The 21,381-nt window shown below is 32.7% G+C and overlaps 4 protein-coding genes across 4 annotated transcripts; 3 read left to right on the top strand and 1 right to left on the bottom strand.

Annotated features, from left to right (window-relative positions):
• Nucleotides 1-11,109: 11,109 nt before the first annotated feature.
• On the top strand, nt 11,110-14,116 carry LOC117923837 (tonoplast dicarboxylate transporter). The gene is made up of 6 exons (XM_034842320.1): nt 11,110-11,704; nt 12,050-12,527; nt 12,634-12,677; nt 13,061-13,156; nt 13,247-13,757; nt 13,835-14,116. The coding sequence occupies exons 1-6, from the start codon at nt 11,273-11,275 to the stop codon at nt 13,867-13,869; spliced, it is 1,596 nt and encodes a 531-aa protein (XP_034698211.1). The 5' UTR covers nt 11,110-11,272; the 3' UTR covers nt 13,870-14,116.
• A 782-nt stretch (nt 14,117-14,898) lies between these two features.
• On the top strand, nt 14,899-15,261 carry LOC117923227 (cysteine proteinase inhibitor 1-like). Its single transcript, XM_034841451.1, has one exon. The coding sequence runs from the start codon at nt 14,899-14,901 to the stop codon at nt 15,259-15,261; it is 363 nt and encodes a 120-aa protein (XP_034697342.1).
• Nucleotides 15,262-15,633: 372 nt separating this feature from the next.
• LOC117923838 (cysteine proteinase inhibitor 1-like) lies at nt 15,634-16,243 on the top strand. The gene has a single exon (XM_034842321.1). The coding sequence runs from the start codon at nt 15,714-15,716 to the stop codon at nt 16,050-16,052; it is 339 nt and encodes a 112-aa protein (XP_034698212.1). The 5' UTR covers nt 15,634-15,713; the 3' UTR covers nt 16,053-16,243.
• A 1,144-nt stretch (nt 16,244-17,387) lies between these two features.
• Nucleotides 17,388-18,885, bottom strand: LOC117924264 (heavy metal-associated isoprenylated plant protein 16-like). Its single transcript, XM_034842857.1, has 3 exons — nt 18,827-18,885; nt 18,660-18,741; nt 17,388-17,721 (listed from the first exon to the last, which is right to left on the bottom strand). Exons 1-3 carry the CDS (start codon nt 18,830-18,832, stop codon nt 17,456-17,458), a joined length of 354 nt encoding a protein of 117 aa, XP_034698748.1. The 5' UTR covers nt 18,833-18,885; the 3' UTR covers nt 17,388-17,455.
• Between the last annotated feature and the right edge of the window lie 2,496 nt (nt 18,886-21,381).

Raw genomic sequence — 21,381 nt, 5'->3', positions numbered from 1 at the left:
GAAAAATATATTTTATCTATACTACTTTGATTTGCATTATATTTGTCCTTGTTTTACAACATTCTTCCATATTATATATCAAAGTAAGATATATTTTATCTCTACTACTTTAATTTGCATTATATTTGTCCTTATTTTACAACACGTTATCAGTACGAATTGCTCTGAAGGTAATTCTCGTATCTTAAACTTGAAGTTATTTATATAGAATAAAATTTTACATATTTATATTATTGTTGATTTGTTTTGTTACATATTGTTAAAAGTTATAAACAAATCATTTGATTTTGTTTATAATCAAAGTTATACCAATGCTATCAAGTTATTATAACTGACTTTAATAATATTGTTTTGTCATATATATGAAGTTATTTGACAATGTCGAATATCACAAAACTCGAATTTGTGGCACTTGACATTTCGGGAAAAAACTATCTATCTTGGATCCTTGATGCAATGAACCTTGGAGCTACGATCAAACAAGGAAATCAAGCATCCCTGCAAGATTGTGCAAAAACATTGATTTTCCTTCGTCATCACCTCCATGAAGGTTTAAAAAATGAGTATCTTACGGTAAAGGACCCTTTTACTCTATGGAGTAATTTGAAGGAAGGATATAACCACCAGAAAACTGTAATTCTCTCAAAATCTTGATATGATTGGATGCACCTAAGGTTGCAAGATTTTAAAACTGTTAGTGAATACAACTCTGCACTTTTCAAAATCAGCTCTCAATTAAAGTTGTGTGGAGAAAAAATCACAGAGGAAGACATGTTAGAGAAAACTTTTACTACGTTTCATGCCTCGAATGTGCTCCTGCAACAGCAATATCGAGAGCGTAGATTTACAAAATATTCTGAATTAATATCATGTCTTCTTGTTGCTGAACAAAATAATGAACTTTTGATGAGAAATCATCAGTCTCGTCCAACTAGATCTGAACCATTCCCTGAAGTGAATGCAATATCGTCCCAAACTCGTGGACGTGGACGAGGACGAGGACGTGGTCGTGGTCGTGGAAGAAATCCCCGATACCATGGTTCTTATAGTAATAATTCTCAGAAAATGAAAGCCTCATTGCACCATCAGAAGTGGAACAATACTGAGACAATACAAGAAAATGGGAAGCGTTTACAAGATAAACCTCCTCAGAACCATGAGAATAATTGTTATAGATGTGGTATGAAGGGGCATTGGTCGCGTACCTGTCGTACGCCCAAACATTTAGTCGACCTTTACCAAACATCAATAAAAGCTAAAGGAAAAGAGATAGAGATGAACTTTACCGATGGTGATGGATTGGACCTAACCTACTATGACATTGATTTCTTTGGAGGTCCCAATGAAAAAACAGACCATTTGATAAATGATGAAAAAATTAATATTGATTGATGTTACTTTATATATAAAATAATATATTATTATGTCTTATATTTACATCTGATTTATTTTGTTATTTACATTATGCCCTGTTTTTTTGTTATATCTGAAATCCATGTGTTATTTGGTCTCAAGATGAATGAGGATGATGTATGTCTCGCAGACTGTGCGACCACGCACACAATTCTTCGAGATAAAAGATATTTCCTCGAATTGACATTAATAAAAGCTAATGTAAGTACCATATCTGGTACTACAAACTTAGTTGAAGGCTCTGGAAGAGCAAACATAACATTGCCAAATGGAACTAGATTCCATATAAATGACGCGTTATATTCTAACAAATCCAGAAGAAATTTACTCAGTTTTAAAGATATCCGCAGAAATGGATATCATATTGAAACTATGAATGAAGATAATGTAGAATATCTTTACATTACTTCCATTATATCTGGCCAGAAGCTTATAATGGAAAAACTCCCGCCTTTCTCCTCTGGGTTGTATCATACAACTATAAAGCCTATTGGATCATATGTTGTCGTGAACCAGAAGTTCAACGACCTAAAAGTTTTTGTCCTTTGGCATGATAGGCTAGGTCACCCAGGGTCTTTAATGATGCGTCGAATTATCGAACACTCACATGGGCATCCACTAAAGAACTAGAAGATTCTTTCGCCCAATGAATACTCATGTGCTGCCTGCTCACAAGGTAAATTGATAATCAAACCATCTTTTACTAAAGTCATATATGAGTCACCAATCTTTTTAGAAAGAATACATAGGGACATATGTGGGCTTATCCATCCACCATGTGGACCATTCCGTTATTTTATGATCTTAATAGATGTTTCTACTAGGTGGTCACATGTTTGTCTCCTTTCTACACGTAACGTAGCCTTTGCTATACTCCTTGCACAAATAATCAGATTACGAGCACAATTTCCAGATTATCCAATTAAGACAATACGTCTTGATAATGCTGGCGAATTTACTTCTCAAACATTCATTGACTATTGCATGTCAGTAGGGATAAATATTGAGCATCCTGTTGCTCATACTTATACCCAAAATGGTTTAGCAGAATCCTTCATCAAAAGTCTCCAATTAATAGCTCGACCATTACTAATGAAAACCAAATTACCTACTTCCGCCTGGGGACATGCTATTATGCATGCTGCAACTTTAGTCCGTATTCGACCTACAACTTACCATGAATACTCCCATTCACAACTTGTGCTTGGAAAACAACCAAATATATCTCATTTACGAATCTTTGGTTGTGCAGTATATGTACCAATTGCACCTACACAACGCACTAAAATGGGTCCCTAACGAAGGCTTGGGGTTTATGTAGGTTTTGATTCTCCATCTATCATAAGATATCTTGAACCTTTGACAGGCGATGTTTTTACAATCCGCTTTGTGGATTGTCATTTTAATGAGAGTGTTTTCCCATCATTAGGGAGAGAAAAGTCGATTCCTGAAGAACGACGAGAAATTAGTTGGAAAGGATCTACTATGACCCATCTTGATCCTCGTACAAATCAATGTGAACTAGAAGTTCAAAGGATCATTCATTTGCAAAATCTTGCAAATCAATTACCAGATGCATTCATTGATACAAAGAAAGTGACAAAGTCACATATCTCGGCTGCAAATACTCCAGCACGGATTGATGTCCCTGTAGGACAGTTAACAAATGAATCTAAGATACGCCTGAAGCGTGGTAGACCTGTCGGCTCAAAGGATGTAACTCCTAGGAAGAGGAGAACCCAAGAAAAACTTGGCACTCTAGAAGAGACCATCAAAATGACTGATCAGTTTAAAATTGATAAATTTATAGCCCTAAAAGAGACACAAATAATGCAGAAAGCCCCTGAAGAGGCACATATTGAACAAGAAGCCCCCGAAGAGGCACATATTGAACAAGAAACCCCTGAAGATCCACATATTGAACGAAAAGCCCCTGAAGAGGTACAGGTACCTGAAAATTGTGAGATCTCAATAAGTTATGTACAAACGGGAGAAAAATGGGATCGAAATAATATTGTTATTAACAATATTTTTGCTTTCCAAGTGGTCTCTGATATCATAAGAAATGATGAAGATCCCGAACCATGAAATGTGGAAAAATGTCGACATAGAAATGATTGGCCAAAATGGAAAGAAGCTATACAGGCAGAATTAAACTCATTAACAAAACGAGAAGTTTTTGGACCTGTAGTCAAAACACCTGAAGATGTAAAACCTGTTGGGTATAAATGGGTATTTGTACGAAAGCGCAATGAGAATAATGAGATCATAAGATATAAAGCGCGATTAGTAGCACAAGGTTTCTCGTAGAGACTTGGTATTGACTACGAGGAAACATATTCTCCCGTCATGGACGCAATCACATTTCGTTTCTTAATTAGTTTGACAGTCTCAGAAGGACTGGATATGCGTCTCATGGATGTTATTACAACATATTTATACGGGTCCATGGATAATGATATATACATGAAAATCCCCGAAGGATTTAAATTGCCTGATGCAAATAATACAAAGCCTCGTAGCATGTACTTAATCAAGTTACAATGATCCTTGTATGGATTAAAGCAATCTGGACGCATGTGGTACAATCGCCTTAGCGAATACTTGCTAAAAGAAGGGTATGTGAATAATCCTATATGCCCATGCATCTTCATTAAGAAATCAGAAACAGGATTTGCAATTATTGCAGTGTATGTTGATGACTTAAATCTTGTTGGAACTCCTGAAGAGCTCACAAGAACAACAAATTACTTGAAAAAGGAATTTGAGATGAAAGATCTTGGAAAAACAAAATTTTGTCTCGGCCTGCAGATCGAGCATTTTCCAAATGGATTTTTAGTACATCAATCAACATACATTAAGAAAGTTTTGAAGCGTTTTTATATGGATAAAGCGCATCCTTTAAGTTCTCCAATGGTTGTCCGATCCCTTGATGTGAAAAAGGACCCATTTCATCATTGCGAAAAGGATGAAGAGTTACTTGGTCCTGAAGTACCATATCTTAGTGTTATTGGTGCACTTATGTATCTTGCCAATTATACACGTCCAGACATTGCTTTTTTTGTTAATTTATTAGCAAGATACAGTTCCACTCCAACTTGAAGACATTGGAATGGTATCAAACATATATTGCGTTATCTTCGCAGAACTACTGATATGGGTTTATTTTACTCAAGGGAATCAAAACAACAATTGTTTGGATATGCAGATGCAGGATATCTTTCAGATCCACATAAAGACAGGTCACAAACAGGGTATGTGTTTAATTGCAATAGTACTGCTATTTCATTGAGATCTGTCAAACAAACAATGGTGGCCACATTATCAAATCATTAAGAAATACTGGCAATTCATGAAGCAAGTCGTGAATGTATATGGTTAAGATCTATGATCCAGCATATTCGGGAATCATGTGGACTCTCCTCTATCAAAGGTGACCCGACAATATTATTTGCAGATAATGCTACATGCATTGCACAAATAACAGGGGGTTATATTAAAAGAGATAGAACTAAACACATTTCATCAAAATTCTTTTATACACATGAACTCTAAAGGAGTGGTGAAATTGATGTGCAACAAATACGCTCAAGTGATAATCTAGTAGATTTATTTACAAAATCATTGCCAACCTCAACATTTAAGAAGTTAATACACAAGATTGGAATGTGTCAACTCAAGGATATCAACATAAGGGGGAGTATGCTTGTAAAAGGGCGTTAATGTATTGTACTCTTTTTTCCTTCGTCCAGGTTTTGCCCTACTGGGTTTTACTGGCAAGGTTTTTAACGAGGCAGCCCTAATATACCAAGAAAAGAATAATGTACTCTTTTTCCTTCGCTAGGTTTTTCCTATAGAGTTTTTTACTAGCAAGGTTTTAATGAGGCATATTCTTTTAATCTGGTGGTCATCCAAATGGGAGTGTTGTAAATGAAGAGTAGTGAATGACCACATTGATGGCCATTATGAACTCCATTTACTCATCTTTAAGATGAGTAATGGGAGTTCATATTATGAAGCCTATAAAAGGCTTCTTACACCCCATGTAAGAGCATCCTAAGAAAAGAAAGAAAAATTCTTCCTCTCATCCTCTCTCTCTCTCTCTCTCTCTCTCTCTCTTTCACTTTCTCGGGATGCTCTTACATGGGGTGTAAGCAAGGATGAAAATATTAGTAATCACGGATATATCGGTATTTCGATTTTACAGATATATCGGATATATCGGAGATATATCGGTGGATATTTTGGAAAAAAATATTGGTAAGCTTAAAATTGTTAAAAACTCATGAAAATGTAAGAAAAACCTCATAATAATATAATTAAAAGTATAATAGACATTTTAAAGTTATTTTATTGAAAATTTTGATATATGTATAACATAATTTATCATATTTGATAATAATATCGTATGCATCGATAAAAATATGAATTTTATAAGTGTACATTTATTATTAAATTACACCTAATATTATGATATTTGATTATAATATGTCTAATTTTAAAATATATATTAGTATTAAAATATGATCAATTTAATTTAATTGTATTAAACAATATAAAATGAATAATGATATATATATAATTTTTTAATATTTAATTAATTATTAATGATATTAAAAACATTATGAAGAAAATTATATAATTTTTATATTTTTGGTAATTAATTAAAAGACTTTGCATTTAATTATAAAATAATTATAATTAATTTGCTCTTTAAAATATTCTTATATTTTCTTTATATAATGAATTTAAGTATATATATAGTTGTTGCATATTATATATTAAAAGGGGACTTAGCCCAGGTGGTAAGTGGGAAAAGGTTTGGGGTTCAAATCCCCTCGACAGCAGGCAAATGGAGAGCTACTGTAGCTACACTGTAGCGCGTTGACCGCACGATATATCGGAGAAAAATCGCCAAACCCTTTGATACACGATATTTCAGCTTGGGTGTAAGAAGCCTTTTATAGGCTTCATGTAAGAAGCCTTTTATAGGCTTCATAACATGAACTCCCATTACTCATCTTAAAGATGAGTAAATGGAGTTCATAATGGTCATCAATGTGGTCATTCACTACTTGACCGCACGATATATCGGAGAAAAATCGCCAAACCCTTTGATACACGATATTTCAGCTTGGGTGTAAGAAGCCTTTTATAGGCTTCATAACATGAACTCCCATTACTCATCTTAAAGATGAGTAAACGGAGTTCATAATGGCCATCAATGTGGTCATTCACTACTCTTCATTTACAATAATTATTGGTTTTTTAAATTGTTGGTTTTCAAATTAAATGAAAATAAATATGACAATTAATTTGCAAATATTTTTAGTATGAATAAAAATGAATAACATAAGAGTAATGAGACATGAATAAAAAATCACTTAATGATATTCAGCTTCTCATTCGTTGACTTTTTGGGCCCAGCCATAAGTTTGAGCCCGGCCCAAAATCTTTAGACCCAACTCCAGCCCATTGGAAACTCTACCAGCCTATTTGGTGAATTCCTGGTGTCAACAGTCAACAACAAAAAACCCATTAATTTTTCGAGTATATTAAGGCTCATTTTCGGAATTAGTTTTATAAGAACAATTTTAAAAAATTATTTTCTAATGTTTTATTAAACAAAAATATATTTGAAAACCTAAAATATTTTTAAAAATAATTTTTACCTCTAAAACTTTATTTTTAATCATTATACATATTTATATAATTATTTTTTAAAATAATTATAAAAAATAATAAAAACAACTAAAACGTGTTTTTTATTTTTTATTTTTTAAATAAAAAACTATTTTTGAAAACCGCCACTAAACATACTCTAATTTTTTAAATTTTTCATTAAAAATTTTCTAAATGGTGTCCGATACGTTTCTCCACAAAAAGTCAATAACAATAATCTCAGACGACATGGAAAAACACCAAACGTCATAGCTGATGCTCGAGTATAACTTAATAAAGTGAATTCCATAAAAAAACAAAGTCAAAGACAAAAGAAATGTAGAAGAATCAGAATATAGCCCAGGATATGCTTGTCCAAAAAAATTTACTTTGTCCTTTTATACATATACATTTTTTAATTTTAATAACGTCTGCCAAATTTAAGGTTATATTCTAATCAATGGGCTTTATAATGCATAGTACCATCCCATAAGTTTCCATTGATCTATATCATTAATCAATTACTTAATAATTTAAAGTTTAAGCACGTGTTGACCAATCCGATCCAATATGATGTTTAAGAACATTTGGACAATTATTTTTAATACTTGAATTGATATTGGGTTAAATTTTTTCAACTCGAACTCAATTTAGGATGAATTGAAGTTATGATTTGAACAATTTAAATTTAATCTGAACCTAATTTAACATTTTTATAATATTTATAATGCATATTTTTTTTTTAATTTTAAGAAAAAAAATATGAAATTATATTATATTATATATATGTTTTTTAATTTTTTAGAAAATATGTAGATTTACATTTTTTTTGTTGCTATTTTAAGATTTTGTCCTATTTACAATTTAAATTTTTATATAAATACATTTAACAAGTTTTTTTTTATATATAAATATTATAAATGAATTTTGAATTATGTAACCCAACCAACTCGAATTTAATTTGAACAACTGGAGTTCATTTTGAGTTTTAAAAAATAAGGTTGAATTAAGTAATTTGAATTAGAATTTAGGTTGAGTTTAACTAAAATTGATTATTTTTTAATTTGATTTTGGTTTGGCTTAGTTATCAATCCAATCAACCTGCCTAACTTGCAGTCCTAAATCGAACAAAAAATCTTAACAAAACAATTTATTTGATATTTGGATATAATTTAGAATTAATATTATTTAAAAAATTAAAAATTAAATTGAAATATGGGTGGAAGAATAAAGACGATTATTGTAGTTTACAAAGCATTAAAACCATTATTTTGGTTTTGATGGGTTACTAGTAACCATAAAACATCACATGTGATGTGATCAAACAAATATTAAAAGAATTTTAGGTAGTAATTTACAATTATGCACATGCCCTCTAGAGGAATGTGAAGGGGGTAGACCACAAGTGTATTATTGGCATGCCATCGATTCCTTGGATGCACGTCTCTTTTTCCATCTTAACGATAAGGCTGCATTATGAAGGACAACGATGGTTGCAAACTTGATTACATTTGGAGGATTGTCATTCGTGAATCAAGACTGCTGCTGCATAAAGACAACTTTGTCCTCCTCGTGTTGTGAGCCTAGGTGCATGGTGCTTGTAATTTTGAACCTTGTACAGGGCAAAATGGGGTGAAAATTTTAGTTTGGGTGTTCTTAATACACCCACCATTTCTCCCTCTGCACCCACCTCAATTTATTCTTCACCTTGCTGAAAGGATTCTGGTGGGGGAAGGAGGATATGGGCTTGTTTGGCAACTTTTGTTGACTGCAGTTTTATGGTTTTTAGAAAAAAAGAAAAAAAGAAAAACATGTTTTATAACTATTTTTTCTTTAATTTTTAAAAATAAAAATATGGTATTTTAAAAAACATATTTTAATTGTTTTTTGCTATTTTCTTTTGTGTTTTAAGAATTATTTTAAAAAATAATTATACAAATATATAAAATAATCAAAATAAAAATTATTTTAAAAATATATTTAATTTTAAAAATATTTTAAGTTTATAACTAGACTTTTATTTTACAAAATATTATTGAATAATTTTAAAAAACTGCTCTCAAAGATTGTCCTTCACAGCTATTTTTGAAAACTATTATCCTTAAGTAAAAAGATATTTTTACAATTTTATATGTTAGTTTTATTAAAAAAATTAATTATAAGATAATGGAAACCTAGGTCGAGTAGGCTCCAAGGTTATTTATTTATTCATTCTTAGTCTTGTCCTTGATAGAGTAGATAGCCAATTTGGATACATCTTCATTATTTTAGCAAGCCAATTTGGATACATCTTCATTATTTTAGCAAGCCCATTTGGACACATCTTGACTTGTACACAATTTGGACAGTGTCACAATTGCGATTATGAAATGAGAAATATGTGGGGAGTGGGGAGTAAAGCCCTCCTCCTTGCTTAAAAATTGACACGTTGCCTAATCTTAATGTAAAAAGACAACTTTCTACATTCTCTTTTCATGAATAACAATTTTCATAAAAAATTAATTTACACTGAGATTGCTTTTTAAAATAACAACTTTCATAAAAAAAAATTATTTTCTTAAAACAAAAAAGGGTAATATTAAAGTTATCTTTTAAAAAAACATCTTCTACATATTTTAAAAATATAGTTTTTGACATAGAAACGTAGTGGAGCGTTTTAAATGAAAATTAACCACGCTTTATATAAAAATATTTTTTCAAAAGATATTTTTAATATGAATTTATTCATTTTTATTTTATTTTAATGAATGCTTGATATGAAAAATTATGAAAGTTTCATATTAAGAAAACAACTTTCAGTAATTTTAAAACAATCGTAAAATTTTCAATTCTTTTATGATACCCTTTTCAAATAATTTTTCTTTTAGTTTGTTGTATAATGAGTAATCAAGGTCATGCCATGGAGGCTAAGCTTGCACTATGCCCTGCTAAGGTGTTGCGATAACTTTAAGAGTCCTGTATGACAATGATTTTAGGAAGCGTTTTTAATATTTTTAACATCAAAGTTTTTTTATCATATTATAAATATTAAAAAAAGTCATTATAAAAAACATTTTTAGAATATTTAACAGTAATTTTAAAAAATATTTATAATATTTTTAACAATTAAAAATTTTTATTTTTGAAATATTCAAAATATTGAAAACACTTTATAAAATTACTGTCAATAAATATGATGATCCTAATTTTCATTTAAAAGCCCAACCTCATGTGAGGCTCTTAAATATAGTAATTCTTAATTTCTCATTTAGAAAATTTTAATAAACTTTCTTAATTATAGAGCGTTGACTCTTTGGTAAACGATTTTGCTAATGGATTAGCCTAATCTTGACGAATGACTCATCATTAATACTAAATTTGGTCACTCTCAAATCATATTTAAGTTAAAAAAAGATTAAAAATAAATATTAAGGGTCTGGCGCTGATTTGTTGGATCGATATCTCTGGGCCGTTTGAGTCAGACTAATGTATGACACGTCACTATTAGCCGCCAGCCCTTCCACGTCATAGGGCTTGGATCAATCGGAGCCATCCAGCTGTAAATTAACTTTAATTGATTGATGGAACTTGTCCAGCTGGACCCCCATCATACACTCATTGCTAGAACACGACTAATTTTTGGGTTGCTGTCTATATCCAATTTTGCCCCATAACTAATTTTGAATATTTGTATATTTAACAACCATATTATTTTTTATATATATATATTTAAAATTTTTCCATCATATTCTTTATTGAAATGTAAATATTATTTATTTATTTAATTTTATTCAAAATTTTAAATTTAATTATATACTAAAAGGATCGAGTTTTACTAAAATTAATTATACAATCAAATTCTGTTTTAGGTTTTTCATTTTTGGGAGCAGAAAAAACAAGAACAAGAAAAATTCAATCCCAAGCAACAAAAATGACAGCCAAACAAGGACCACAAGTTAGATGGATAATTGGAGGGGTTGAATAATGGAGAAGGGATGACGAAAATAAAGAGCATTGATTAGTTTGGCTCCAAACAAGACATAGAAAAGAAAAAGAAAAGGGAAAAAAGGAAAGGAAAAGAAAAGATTATTTCCTCCATTTAATTCATCTCCATCTTCAAAAACCAGAGCCCATATATATCAACGTTATCCCCCGGTAAACATTACATACAAATACCATCTTCTTCTTCTTCTTCTTGTTCTCCATCCTTCTATGCAAAATGAATAGTGAGCATAACACTAATGGGGTTTCTGATGACCTCAAAGCTCCACTGCTTCCAGTCCAGGCGACCACAATGGAGACCTCAAGTGGGGCGTCTCTCATGTCCATTTTCACACCCAAGAGCTTCTTCATCCTCTTGGGGCCTCTGCTCTGCACCCTCATCTGCCTTTTTGTGAAGCTTGATGGCCCTGTGACCAGCAGGAACATGTTGGCTGTTCTTGCTTGGATGTTTGCTTGGTGGATCACTGAAGCTGTGCCTATGCCCATCACCTCCATGTCTCCTCTCTTCCTCTTTCCCCTCTTTGGAATCGCTTCCGCAGATGATGTTGCTCACTCCTACATGGATGATGTGATTTCCCTTGTTCTTGGAAGCTTCATACTTGCTCTTGCTGTTGAGCATTACAACATCCATAGAAGATTGGCCCTCAATGTGAGTTTCCACAATTTTTGAGATAAGCCCATTACATTTCTACTCTTTTCCGCATCATCTTCTCATAGTCTCTGTCATAAATGTTAGATCCATAAAAATCCCATATAAATTCTGAATTTAAATTTTAGATTTCTTATCTCTTCTTTCAGATGGGGTTTATGGGTTGGAGTTGGTTATATAATTTCTTAACAAATTTGAGTTTTTTTGGTTATTATGAAGCATGCTTGTTGCTTACCTTTTGATGGGAATATAGTACATACCTCCACCTTCATAATTGACTATTATGAAAGTAGTCTAAAGTTGTGGATGAATTATTTAAAAAAAATGGACACGTGGGCCATGCAGATTACCTTGATCTTTTGTGGAGATCCACTGAATCCCCCATTGCTTCTCCTTGGCATCTGTGCCACCACAGCCTTTGTGAGTATGTGGATGCACAATGTTGCAGCAGCACTGATGATGATGCCCGTAGCCACTGGTATCTTACAGAGGCTACCATCAGGTCCAACTCGATCTCCCCATGTGGATAAATTCTGCAGAGCAGTGGTGCTTGGGGTGTTATACTCTGCTGCAGTTGGGGGAATGAGCACTCTCACCGGTACTGGCGTCAATCTCATATTGGTAGGAATGTGGAAGAGCTACTTCCCAGAGGCAGACCCCATCAGCTTTAACACATGGTTCTTCTTTGGCTTCCCTTTGGCTTTGCTGGTTTTCTTTGCCTTGTGGGCTATTCTCTGCTGCTTGTACTGCTCCAGGGGTGCAGGTCCTGCTCTGTCTGCTTATTTGGACAAATCCAGTCTCAGAAGAGAGCTTCAAATGTTGGGTAAACTCCCAAAATTTTGATACTCAATACTTCAATTTACCACTTCCTACACCCAATTGTAGAAAATCTTCAGCTTCTTTACCTATACATATACATGTGTGGACAGGTCCAATGGCTTTTGCTGAAAAGATGGTGTTGGCTGTGTTTTCGGTAAGCAGACAAGTGCCATAACCTTCTAAGTAATGGGAATAGATTCTAATAAAGCCTGATCTAGAAAATGAGGGATGAAAATGAATATTTTGTTTTCATTCCCTTATCTCCTTAAATAGGAATAAATTAGGCGGTGATTTCAATCTTTGTATTTGGATGCATATAAAAATGTAAGGTTGAAATCATTATTTATCTCTTGGTAACAATTGAAAACAAATAAATTAACAATAATACTTTGCACATGGTTTCATATATATATATATATATATATATATATATATATATATATATATATTATTTTAAAAGAATAGGTCTTAAAAAAGTTTTCTTTTTAGCCAACGGGACCTAAATGTCTGTAGATTAATCCTTGAGGGTTGGTGCAGATGCTAATAGTCTTATGGATGACAAGGAGCATAACAGATGATGTTCCTGGATGGGGAGCTCTCTTCAATGGCCGTGTAGGCGATGGGACTGCCAGTGTGAGAATCGTCTTTAAGAAAATGCTATTTCCATTGAATTGTCTCTACAAATAAGGACTTCTACATGACTGAGTTTGATCCAATGTGTAGGTGATGATGGCAACCTTATTGTTCATAATTCCAAACAAGAAGCAAAAGGGGGAGAAGCTGATGGACTGGAACAAATGCAAGAAGCTGCCATGGAACATCGTATTGCTACTAGGCGCTGGCTTTGCCATAGCTGCCGGAGTCCGGTCAAGTGGCCTGGCTGATGTGTTGTCAAAGGCCTTGACTTTCCTGGAACACGCTCCCTACTTGGTCATTGCGCCTGCCGTCTGTCTCATAAGTAGTACGGTTACTGAGTTCACCTCAAACAATTCCACAACAACACTCCTTGTTCCCCTTCTCATCCAAGTAGCCCAAACCATGCACGTCCACCCGCTCCTTCTCATGGTTCCTGGAGCCATTGGAGCACAGTTTTCTTACTTGCTGCCCACTGGAACTCCTTCGAATGTCGTCGGGTTCACAACAGGACACATTGAAATCAAAGATATGATCAAGACAGGAGTGCCTCTTAAGATTGCTGGAATTGCTGCATTATCCCTTCTAATGCCTTCACTTGGTAAACAAATTTTTTCCTTAATTAGGAGGAATTTTGATTCATCATATATGTTTAATGACTAATGTTGTCCCTTGCAGGAGCGTATGTTTTTGGGACAAACGAAGAAATGTGACACCATTCAAATCCCTGCAACCAGTCTGCAAATTCTCTACAAACAAGGTGAAATGCATAGGATCGGCCGCTACCATGACAAAGCATTGGCTCTTGGCATATTAGTAGCCTTATTGTATGGTAATAAGGAAAGGAAAAGAAATCGTCTGTGACAAGAATCATGAAAGGGAAAAAGGCATATGCTTTTCTCCTATGGCAATTGTTCATTTATCTAATGATTCTTCCCATGGTGGATTTGTTAGCCTTCATACTTTGTTTCTGATCATCAATATTAAAAGTTCATGCCATTATTGATAAAATAACAACTTTGAAAGCAATTTTCATTTTGAGTCTACATCCACTTAAGCAAATTGTTGAAAATCAGCACCAAGGTGAGCCCTACGTGCTGGTTCTTAGTATGGTCAACTGTCATTCAACAATGGGATGATAAAATTATCAAACTAGACCTCCATTTCTTGGTATTTAGTTCAGCTTGCTGGTCATCTCTTGCTGTATCCAAGATGCAGAGAAACTTACGCAATGGCCTCATTCCTCAATAGCAAGCGAACAGATTCTAGGACACTTTCAAGTAACCAATCAGACCTCGAAAAATTCAGGTTTAAGTAGCATATACATGTTAATTACATATCATCTCCTTTAGGCATATTACTCCTTGACCAGAAACTCCTCTGTTCCTCTTTAAATATAGTACAGAAGCTTTATGGCTGTGTCATTTACACAGCATAGAAGTAAAATGGAGAAAGGAAAGTCTTTGTGGGTGCCACTGTAATCTACCTATTCAGTTTTCTGCAGCACAGTACACGGCCTTTCATCCTTTTAAATGCCCATTTAGTTTCTCACACATTTACTACTGTCATAATTCTCTGCAGAAAAAAAAGTCAATACTTATGATTCATAATTTCATGCAGAGATGTTAAATGATTGATATGAAATTTGTGACTATAGGCATAAATCTATTCATATCATATCAAGAATCCCATTTAAAATCTCAGATTGGGCAGCTCCAAACACCAAAAAGAAAAAAGAAAAAATGGAACTTCAAAGTCAGTTCTTGTGCCGGCTCTTCTGTGTCTTCGTCTTCATCATTTTAACTGCAAATGCAGCAGCCCCAGTGACAGCGGGTGGATGGAATGAGATTCCGGACGTGATCAACAACACTCACGTTCAAGATTTAGGCATGTTTGCAGTGCTGGCATACAACAACTCCACCGCCTCCAGCCTGTTCTTCTATGCGGTGTTTCAGGCTCAAGCGCAGATTGCCGAAGGCCTGAATGTTAGGATGGTGATTCAAGCACTTGAAAGTGAGCTGCCAAAGATGTATAAAGCTTATGTGTGGGAGAAACCATGGGAGAACTTCAAGAACCTTACCTTCTTTGAGCCTGTTCTGGTCTAATCTTTTGGACTCAAATCTTAATTTCTAACGTCCTATATATTTGTAATAATTCACCGGATTTGGTGTCCTTGAATTTCTTGTTTAGATATGGCTTTTTTAATTTTTTAATAAAAAAATATAAAAAATAAAAATGGGCTCCTTTTAATAAAGCTTTGGTCTTTAAAAAGAGCTTAACAAGGAAGTATCCTGAGGAAATCATTTTTCTTTTTCTTGCCCTGTAAGGATGATGTTTCTTACGAAACGGCTTTGTTAAGAAATTACTACGATATTTTCCACTTTCTTTAGTGGAGGACTTGGGCGGTCAGCGGGGGCTGCACAGCTGGACCGCTTATCTTTCTCCACATTGGGAACCCAACAAAATGGGCCCCACTTCTTTAATGGGCCTCCGGCTATAAATCCAACCGACTACCATCCCTCCGCTTCACACTGCTTCAGAAAGAAACCCAACGGCGATGGCGCGGGGGCAATACCGTCTTTCTCTCCTCCTGGCTTCGTTCCTCCTCGTCGCAGTAGCCTCCGATGCTCTTCTCGGCGGCTGGAGCCCGATCGAGGACGTGAAGAACCCTCACGTGCAAGAGATCGGGAAGTTCGCGGTGGAGGCGCACAACAAGTTGACCGCGACGAAGCTGAAGTTCCAGAGCGTGATAAAGGGCCAGACTCAGGTCGTCGCCGGCACCAACTACCGGCTAACGGTGATGGCCAAGAACGGCGCCGCATCGAAGAAGTACGAGGCGGTTGTTTGGGAGAAGCTGGATGGCACTAAGCAGCTCACTTCCTTTCAACCCGTCTGAAGGCTTCCAAAGAATGTGGTTTGTAATTTGCGGAAATGCTGATGGAAAATTTTGGATTTTGGTGTTTTGGATTATCAAATAATATTTTGGCACAGCAAATGGTTTTTCCCCTTCTTTTGTGGATTGAAGCAGCTTAAAATTATAAGCTTTAAGGACTGTAAATCAATAAAAAGCTGAAATTATTTCTTAGATGGGAGGAATTAGATCACTTTTATCTGCTGTTGATGTGATCAATAACCTAGCGAGGAGTTTGGCTTTAAAGGATTATAGAGAAAGAAGATTAATTTTGTGGGATAAGATGGAATTGGGGCTAATTTTGCTACTTCGCCGGGTGGATGTTATATCAAGTCTAACTCCAATTAAGAAACAATATATCCGATTTCAGCAAAATCTGATATCTAATTCGAGCTACTCGATTCAAGTCTAATTTAATCTCATTTTCCTATACTTGGGTCGAGTTTCAGACTTTCAGTTAGTTGAGTTAAACTGGGTTGTATTGTGTTTTTTATTTTACATTTTTTATATCTATTTATACCAAAAGTTAAATAATAAATAAGAAAAAAATTTCAAATTAGCATCAAGAAAAAAAAACTTATATATTTTTCTAAAAAATAAAAAATGATATAATTCTAATTTTATACTTTTCTTAAAAATTAAAAAATAAATAAATTTTATTTAAAAATATTAAATCAAGTTTAGGTTAAGTTTGGATTGTTTGAACCTTGGTCCGAGCTTTTTGCATTATTGCAAGTTTCGATGAAATAGACAACGTATTGCTTCGAGTTTCCCTTTTCATTGAATAATTGAAATTTTGGGGGTTGGTAACTCGCACATATCAATCATTTTGGGGTAAAACTTATAATACATGAGTGTACTTTGTAAATGTGCAACATATTGCATTATGATAATGTAAGTTATCATGTCTTGAAGTTGTTGTTAGACAAATAGTGATGCTACCGATGTGGATTCAACGGTTTGCCTCTTGATTTGTATTGGCTTAGATGTATGTGGTGTATTACCAAGAGACGCAATTTTCAAAGGGTGAGGAAGTTTTTGGCTTGAGTCCTAACTCAACCACATCCAATTAAGCTCAAATTGAAGAAATTCAACTTGAGATCAACCCGATTATTAAAAATGTTTACTTAACCTCACCCAAACATTGGATTAGATTCAAGTTACATTAGGCCAATCTGCCCAAGTTACACCTTAAGATTGAACTAACAAATCTATACTTCTATACTTTGAAATATGACCTTTAGCAATATTTATTTTTATTTTCTAAGATATAGATCTCGATGAACTTAGGTTTCTGGCTTTATAAATGACAAATGATAATTACTTAAGATAATATTCCTTTATAGGTAATTTATTGTTACATAATGTTGTAGTCACTTCTCTATCTTTTAGAGGATACTACAGTCGTTTGAGCGATTTAAAGGAACATCATAGAGGTAATATTGTGGTATGCCCACTTGACGGTATGGCCACTCAATAGGCTTCTCTTCTTCGTCCTCCTCTTTTTCTTCTCCATCCGCTGGAGTCACACTATTGAGTGTAGAGAATCCAACCTTCTTCTTCAATTTCTTTACGAGCTCAATCACATCGATGTTCTCACCTACAACAACAATTTGATTCTTGTCCTCACCTTCTATTGCTGTAGAGTTAACACCTATCACATCATGAATAACCATTAGAATCTTGCGATTTTGACTTGAGTCTTAAGTCTTAACTTAATAAAGAAGTAAGCTTAGCCTAGATTCAAGTTGGGTTTGGATTGCTCTTAACTTGGCTCATGTGAGTTGGTCTAGGTTAAAAAGTTAATTCCCATTTCCTACTGTGTAGGTATGTGAATAGGGTAGGCCCTCTTGGCTTGGATCCATGATACAGGTGAAACTTTGGGCTTTGGTAGGCTAAAATGTTGATTCCTAAGTCAGACTTAGTTCTAAGTCTAAGCATTTAGCAAAATTGTACCTAGTCTTAATTCAGGGATTTTCCTTCCATATCATATTTTGAGATGCATTTTAGTGGTTTGGTGGATTGGGTTTGTGTTTAAAAAATCAGCCCAATTTTTACCCTAAAGGGGTTGATCATGTTGGCTTGGGTGGGATTGGACTTTAGCCCAAAACCCTTAGGCAGGCCTGGCCCAACTTATAGTGAAAGGATCAAATTTACAAATCAAATTCTTTTCCTTTCTTCCTTTCTCCTGCTAGTTATCCTTCTATCTTGTCTTTATTTTTATTTTTTCTCTTTTCCACCATATAAATATAAAGTACTTTTAAGAATAATAATAATAATAATAATAATAATATTGATAAGAAGAATTTATTAAATACCAACCAAAAAAATCATTTTAAACTAATCTTTAAAATTTTAAAATGATTTTTAATTTTAGAATTTACTCAAAAAGTTACAAAAAAGTAATTTTTATCACAAGAGAGTTATCAAATACCGACACAAATCATTTTAAGTAATTTTTTAGATTTTTAAAATTTTATCGAACTCTTTCTCGATACCCAATTTAAATTTGAACTGTATTTAAAAAATGAACACACAAATTAGAGATTAATGATTACTGATGCAAAAAATTATGAGGAGAAAATTAAATACCTGAAAAACCAGCTGCAATCTTCATGGCTTTGGACTGACAATTCTTGTTGCCGTTTAAGGAGACACTGATCACCACCTTTTGCTGTATCAAGTCAAATATATACTAAGGTTGAATCATCTCAGATTTTTCACTTGAAAATTTGCAATTTAGCCTTCATCATACATACCTTCATGGTCTTGTTTAAGAAAACTAGGCTTGAGGTCTGTTGATATTACCAAGACTGTGTGCCCTAAAAATCTTCTTCTCTCTTCTAAATTTATACGTCTAGCCCTCAAAGGTGCAGCTTCCTCCCTACTTCAGCCGATATATGTATAGTGTATACGAAACAATTCACACTGACATTAGCACAAAAGACAACCTATCCTTGAAACTAAATAATTAATGACTAAAATTCAAAGTCAGCTTTATTTTAATCTTAATTGCTTAATTAATTAAAGTTTAAAGAAGGAATAATTAAGCTTTATGGTCAATTCCTTATGTTTTTCTTTCTTTCTTTTTTATTTATTATTTATTTATTTTTGTTTTTTGTTTTCAATCAATGAGAATCATCCTGACTATGGATGATTTTCTCACACGTGGTGGGAAACTTAGACCATAGATGACTGTTTTCGTTTATATTTTTTTGAACAAAAAATAAATAAAAAAACATATTTGATGACCACAAAACAAAAAACAGATAATAGCATTTTGTTTTCAAAACTAAGAAAAACACGATGTTTTTAAGAGAATGTCTTTTAATTTTTTTAAATTTTTTTTCAGATAAATGTTTTAAAACATAATTTATAGAATGATTGAAAATAAAACATTACATATAAAATTTATTTTTAAAACATAGAAAATAAGTTAAAAATATTTCAATTTTCATACAAACATTTGTTGTATAAAACATTAAAAAACAATTTTAGAAATTATTCTCAAAAATTATTTTTAAGAATTAGTTTTGAAAATAGTTACAAAACAAAGCCTTAAAAGCTCATATATTGGAGTAGGTAATGGTAGGATCAAGTATTTACAATTATATAACATGTTTTTGTAAATAATTAAATTATATATCTTAGTCTAGAAACAAATAAGAGGGAAAAAAAGGGGTTAATTGAGGATATATTACTAAATTTGCACATGAAAAAAATAAAAATTAAGGACATGATTATGGGTTTGTTTAAACAGTTTTGAAAAAGAGTTTTTAAGAATAGTTTTTGAAAATTATTTTATGATATTTTGTAAAATAAAAATCTGTTTGGAAATATAAAATATTTTTAACTTGTTTTTAATATTTTTAAACATGTTTTAAAAATAATTTTTATGTTTAGTGTTTTATTTTTAATCATTCTATATATTTGCATAATTATTTTTTAAAACAATTTTAAAAAATTAAGTGAAAATAATAAAAAATAATTAAAAGATGTTATTTAAAAATATTATATTTTTTGAATTTTTTTTTTAAGAAAAATATCAACCAGAAGATACAGCTTTTATTTTTAGTGGTTTGCTTTGGAAATTATATTATCTATTCTTGGTAGAGAAAAAAAAAATCTCATTTTTTTTTAAAAGCCCAGTAAATTATAATGCAAGGCGTAAGATTCACGCGTAAGAGTTTTATATACATATTTTTGAATGTTGTGATTCAACTTTAAACATCGTTTTCAACAGGTCTTTCAGTACTATGTTTTTTCAAAAGTAAATGCATCTTTCAGTGTCTTAACTACTTTTAAGTTTTAACTACCGGATCTTTGGAGGGTCTTGCTTGACTCAAAAGAAGCTGATGGATATGAATGGAACTTTGGCATGCACCTTCCTTCTTGGTACGATGAAATAGTCAATGATAGAGGAATTTACATTTTTCTTTTTTCAAATTTATGGACATTATTTTTGCTATGGGGACCAAGTTGCAAACCCATCCCAATATTTTTATATTTGATCAATTCAAGCTTCTGGAATAAGGAGAAAATTATACATTCAAGAGGGTTTTGTGGGTTAGATTTGATGAAAAATAAGTTGATAATTTTGTTTCCAATATCATTGATATAAAACTATGTATTTTTGTATATATTTTTTGACTAATATACTTCTCGACTTTTAAGGTTAAGTTATATTAATGGTACGAATGGTAAGCGAAAAAATGAGAGTTTATTAGACATTTTAGTGTGTTTAGTGATGAGATAAAAAGTACGTAGATGTGCGAATGTTTACTTTTGAGAAAACAAGTTGATAATGCTTAAAAAACTTAAAAATATTGAGAGCTCTCAAGTGTTCCTTATAAACGTTACATGTGAAACTATTTTTTTTTCATTTGTTTTAAAATTTTATAAATTTGAGTTTTCTAATAAATGATTATTCAACTCATTTTACAAATGTTTTTCGTCTATTGTTCGACCCATTAGGGTTTTTCCTTTATAAACATACCTATTTGTGTTAAAATAATCATATACTTATATATAATTCAATATCATTAGTATTAATTAAATAGAATTAATGATCAATCCAAACTCACCCCGAATTTAAGAATTATTTATTCAAGTTGGACTTGATCCAAACTTAATAAGCTTGTTTTTACAAGCTTGGATTCAAATCTTATCGGCAATGAATATATATTACTTCTGAGTTTCATTAGATGAATTTGGGTTAGCCTACTCTAGTTGAATCTAGATGCAAAATCTTAAAATCTAGAGGAATTTGGTTTGTATTAAAATGAAAAATGTTGATGGCTTGATATTGATGGTC

This window comes from Vitis riparia, chromosome 10 (genome assembly GCF_004353265.1).
Source record: "Vitis riparia cultivar Riparia Gloire de Montpellier isolate 1030 chromosome 10, EGFV_Vit.rip_1.0, whole genome shotgun sequence".
Classification (NCBI taxonomy): domain Eukaryota; kingdom Viridiplantae; phylum Streptophyta; class Magnoliopsida; order Vitales; family Vitaceae; genus Vitis; species Vitis riparia.
Note: the sequence above shows the minus strand (reverse complement) of the source record. Positions and strands in the feature narration are given on the sequence as shown.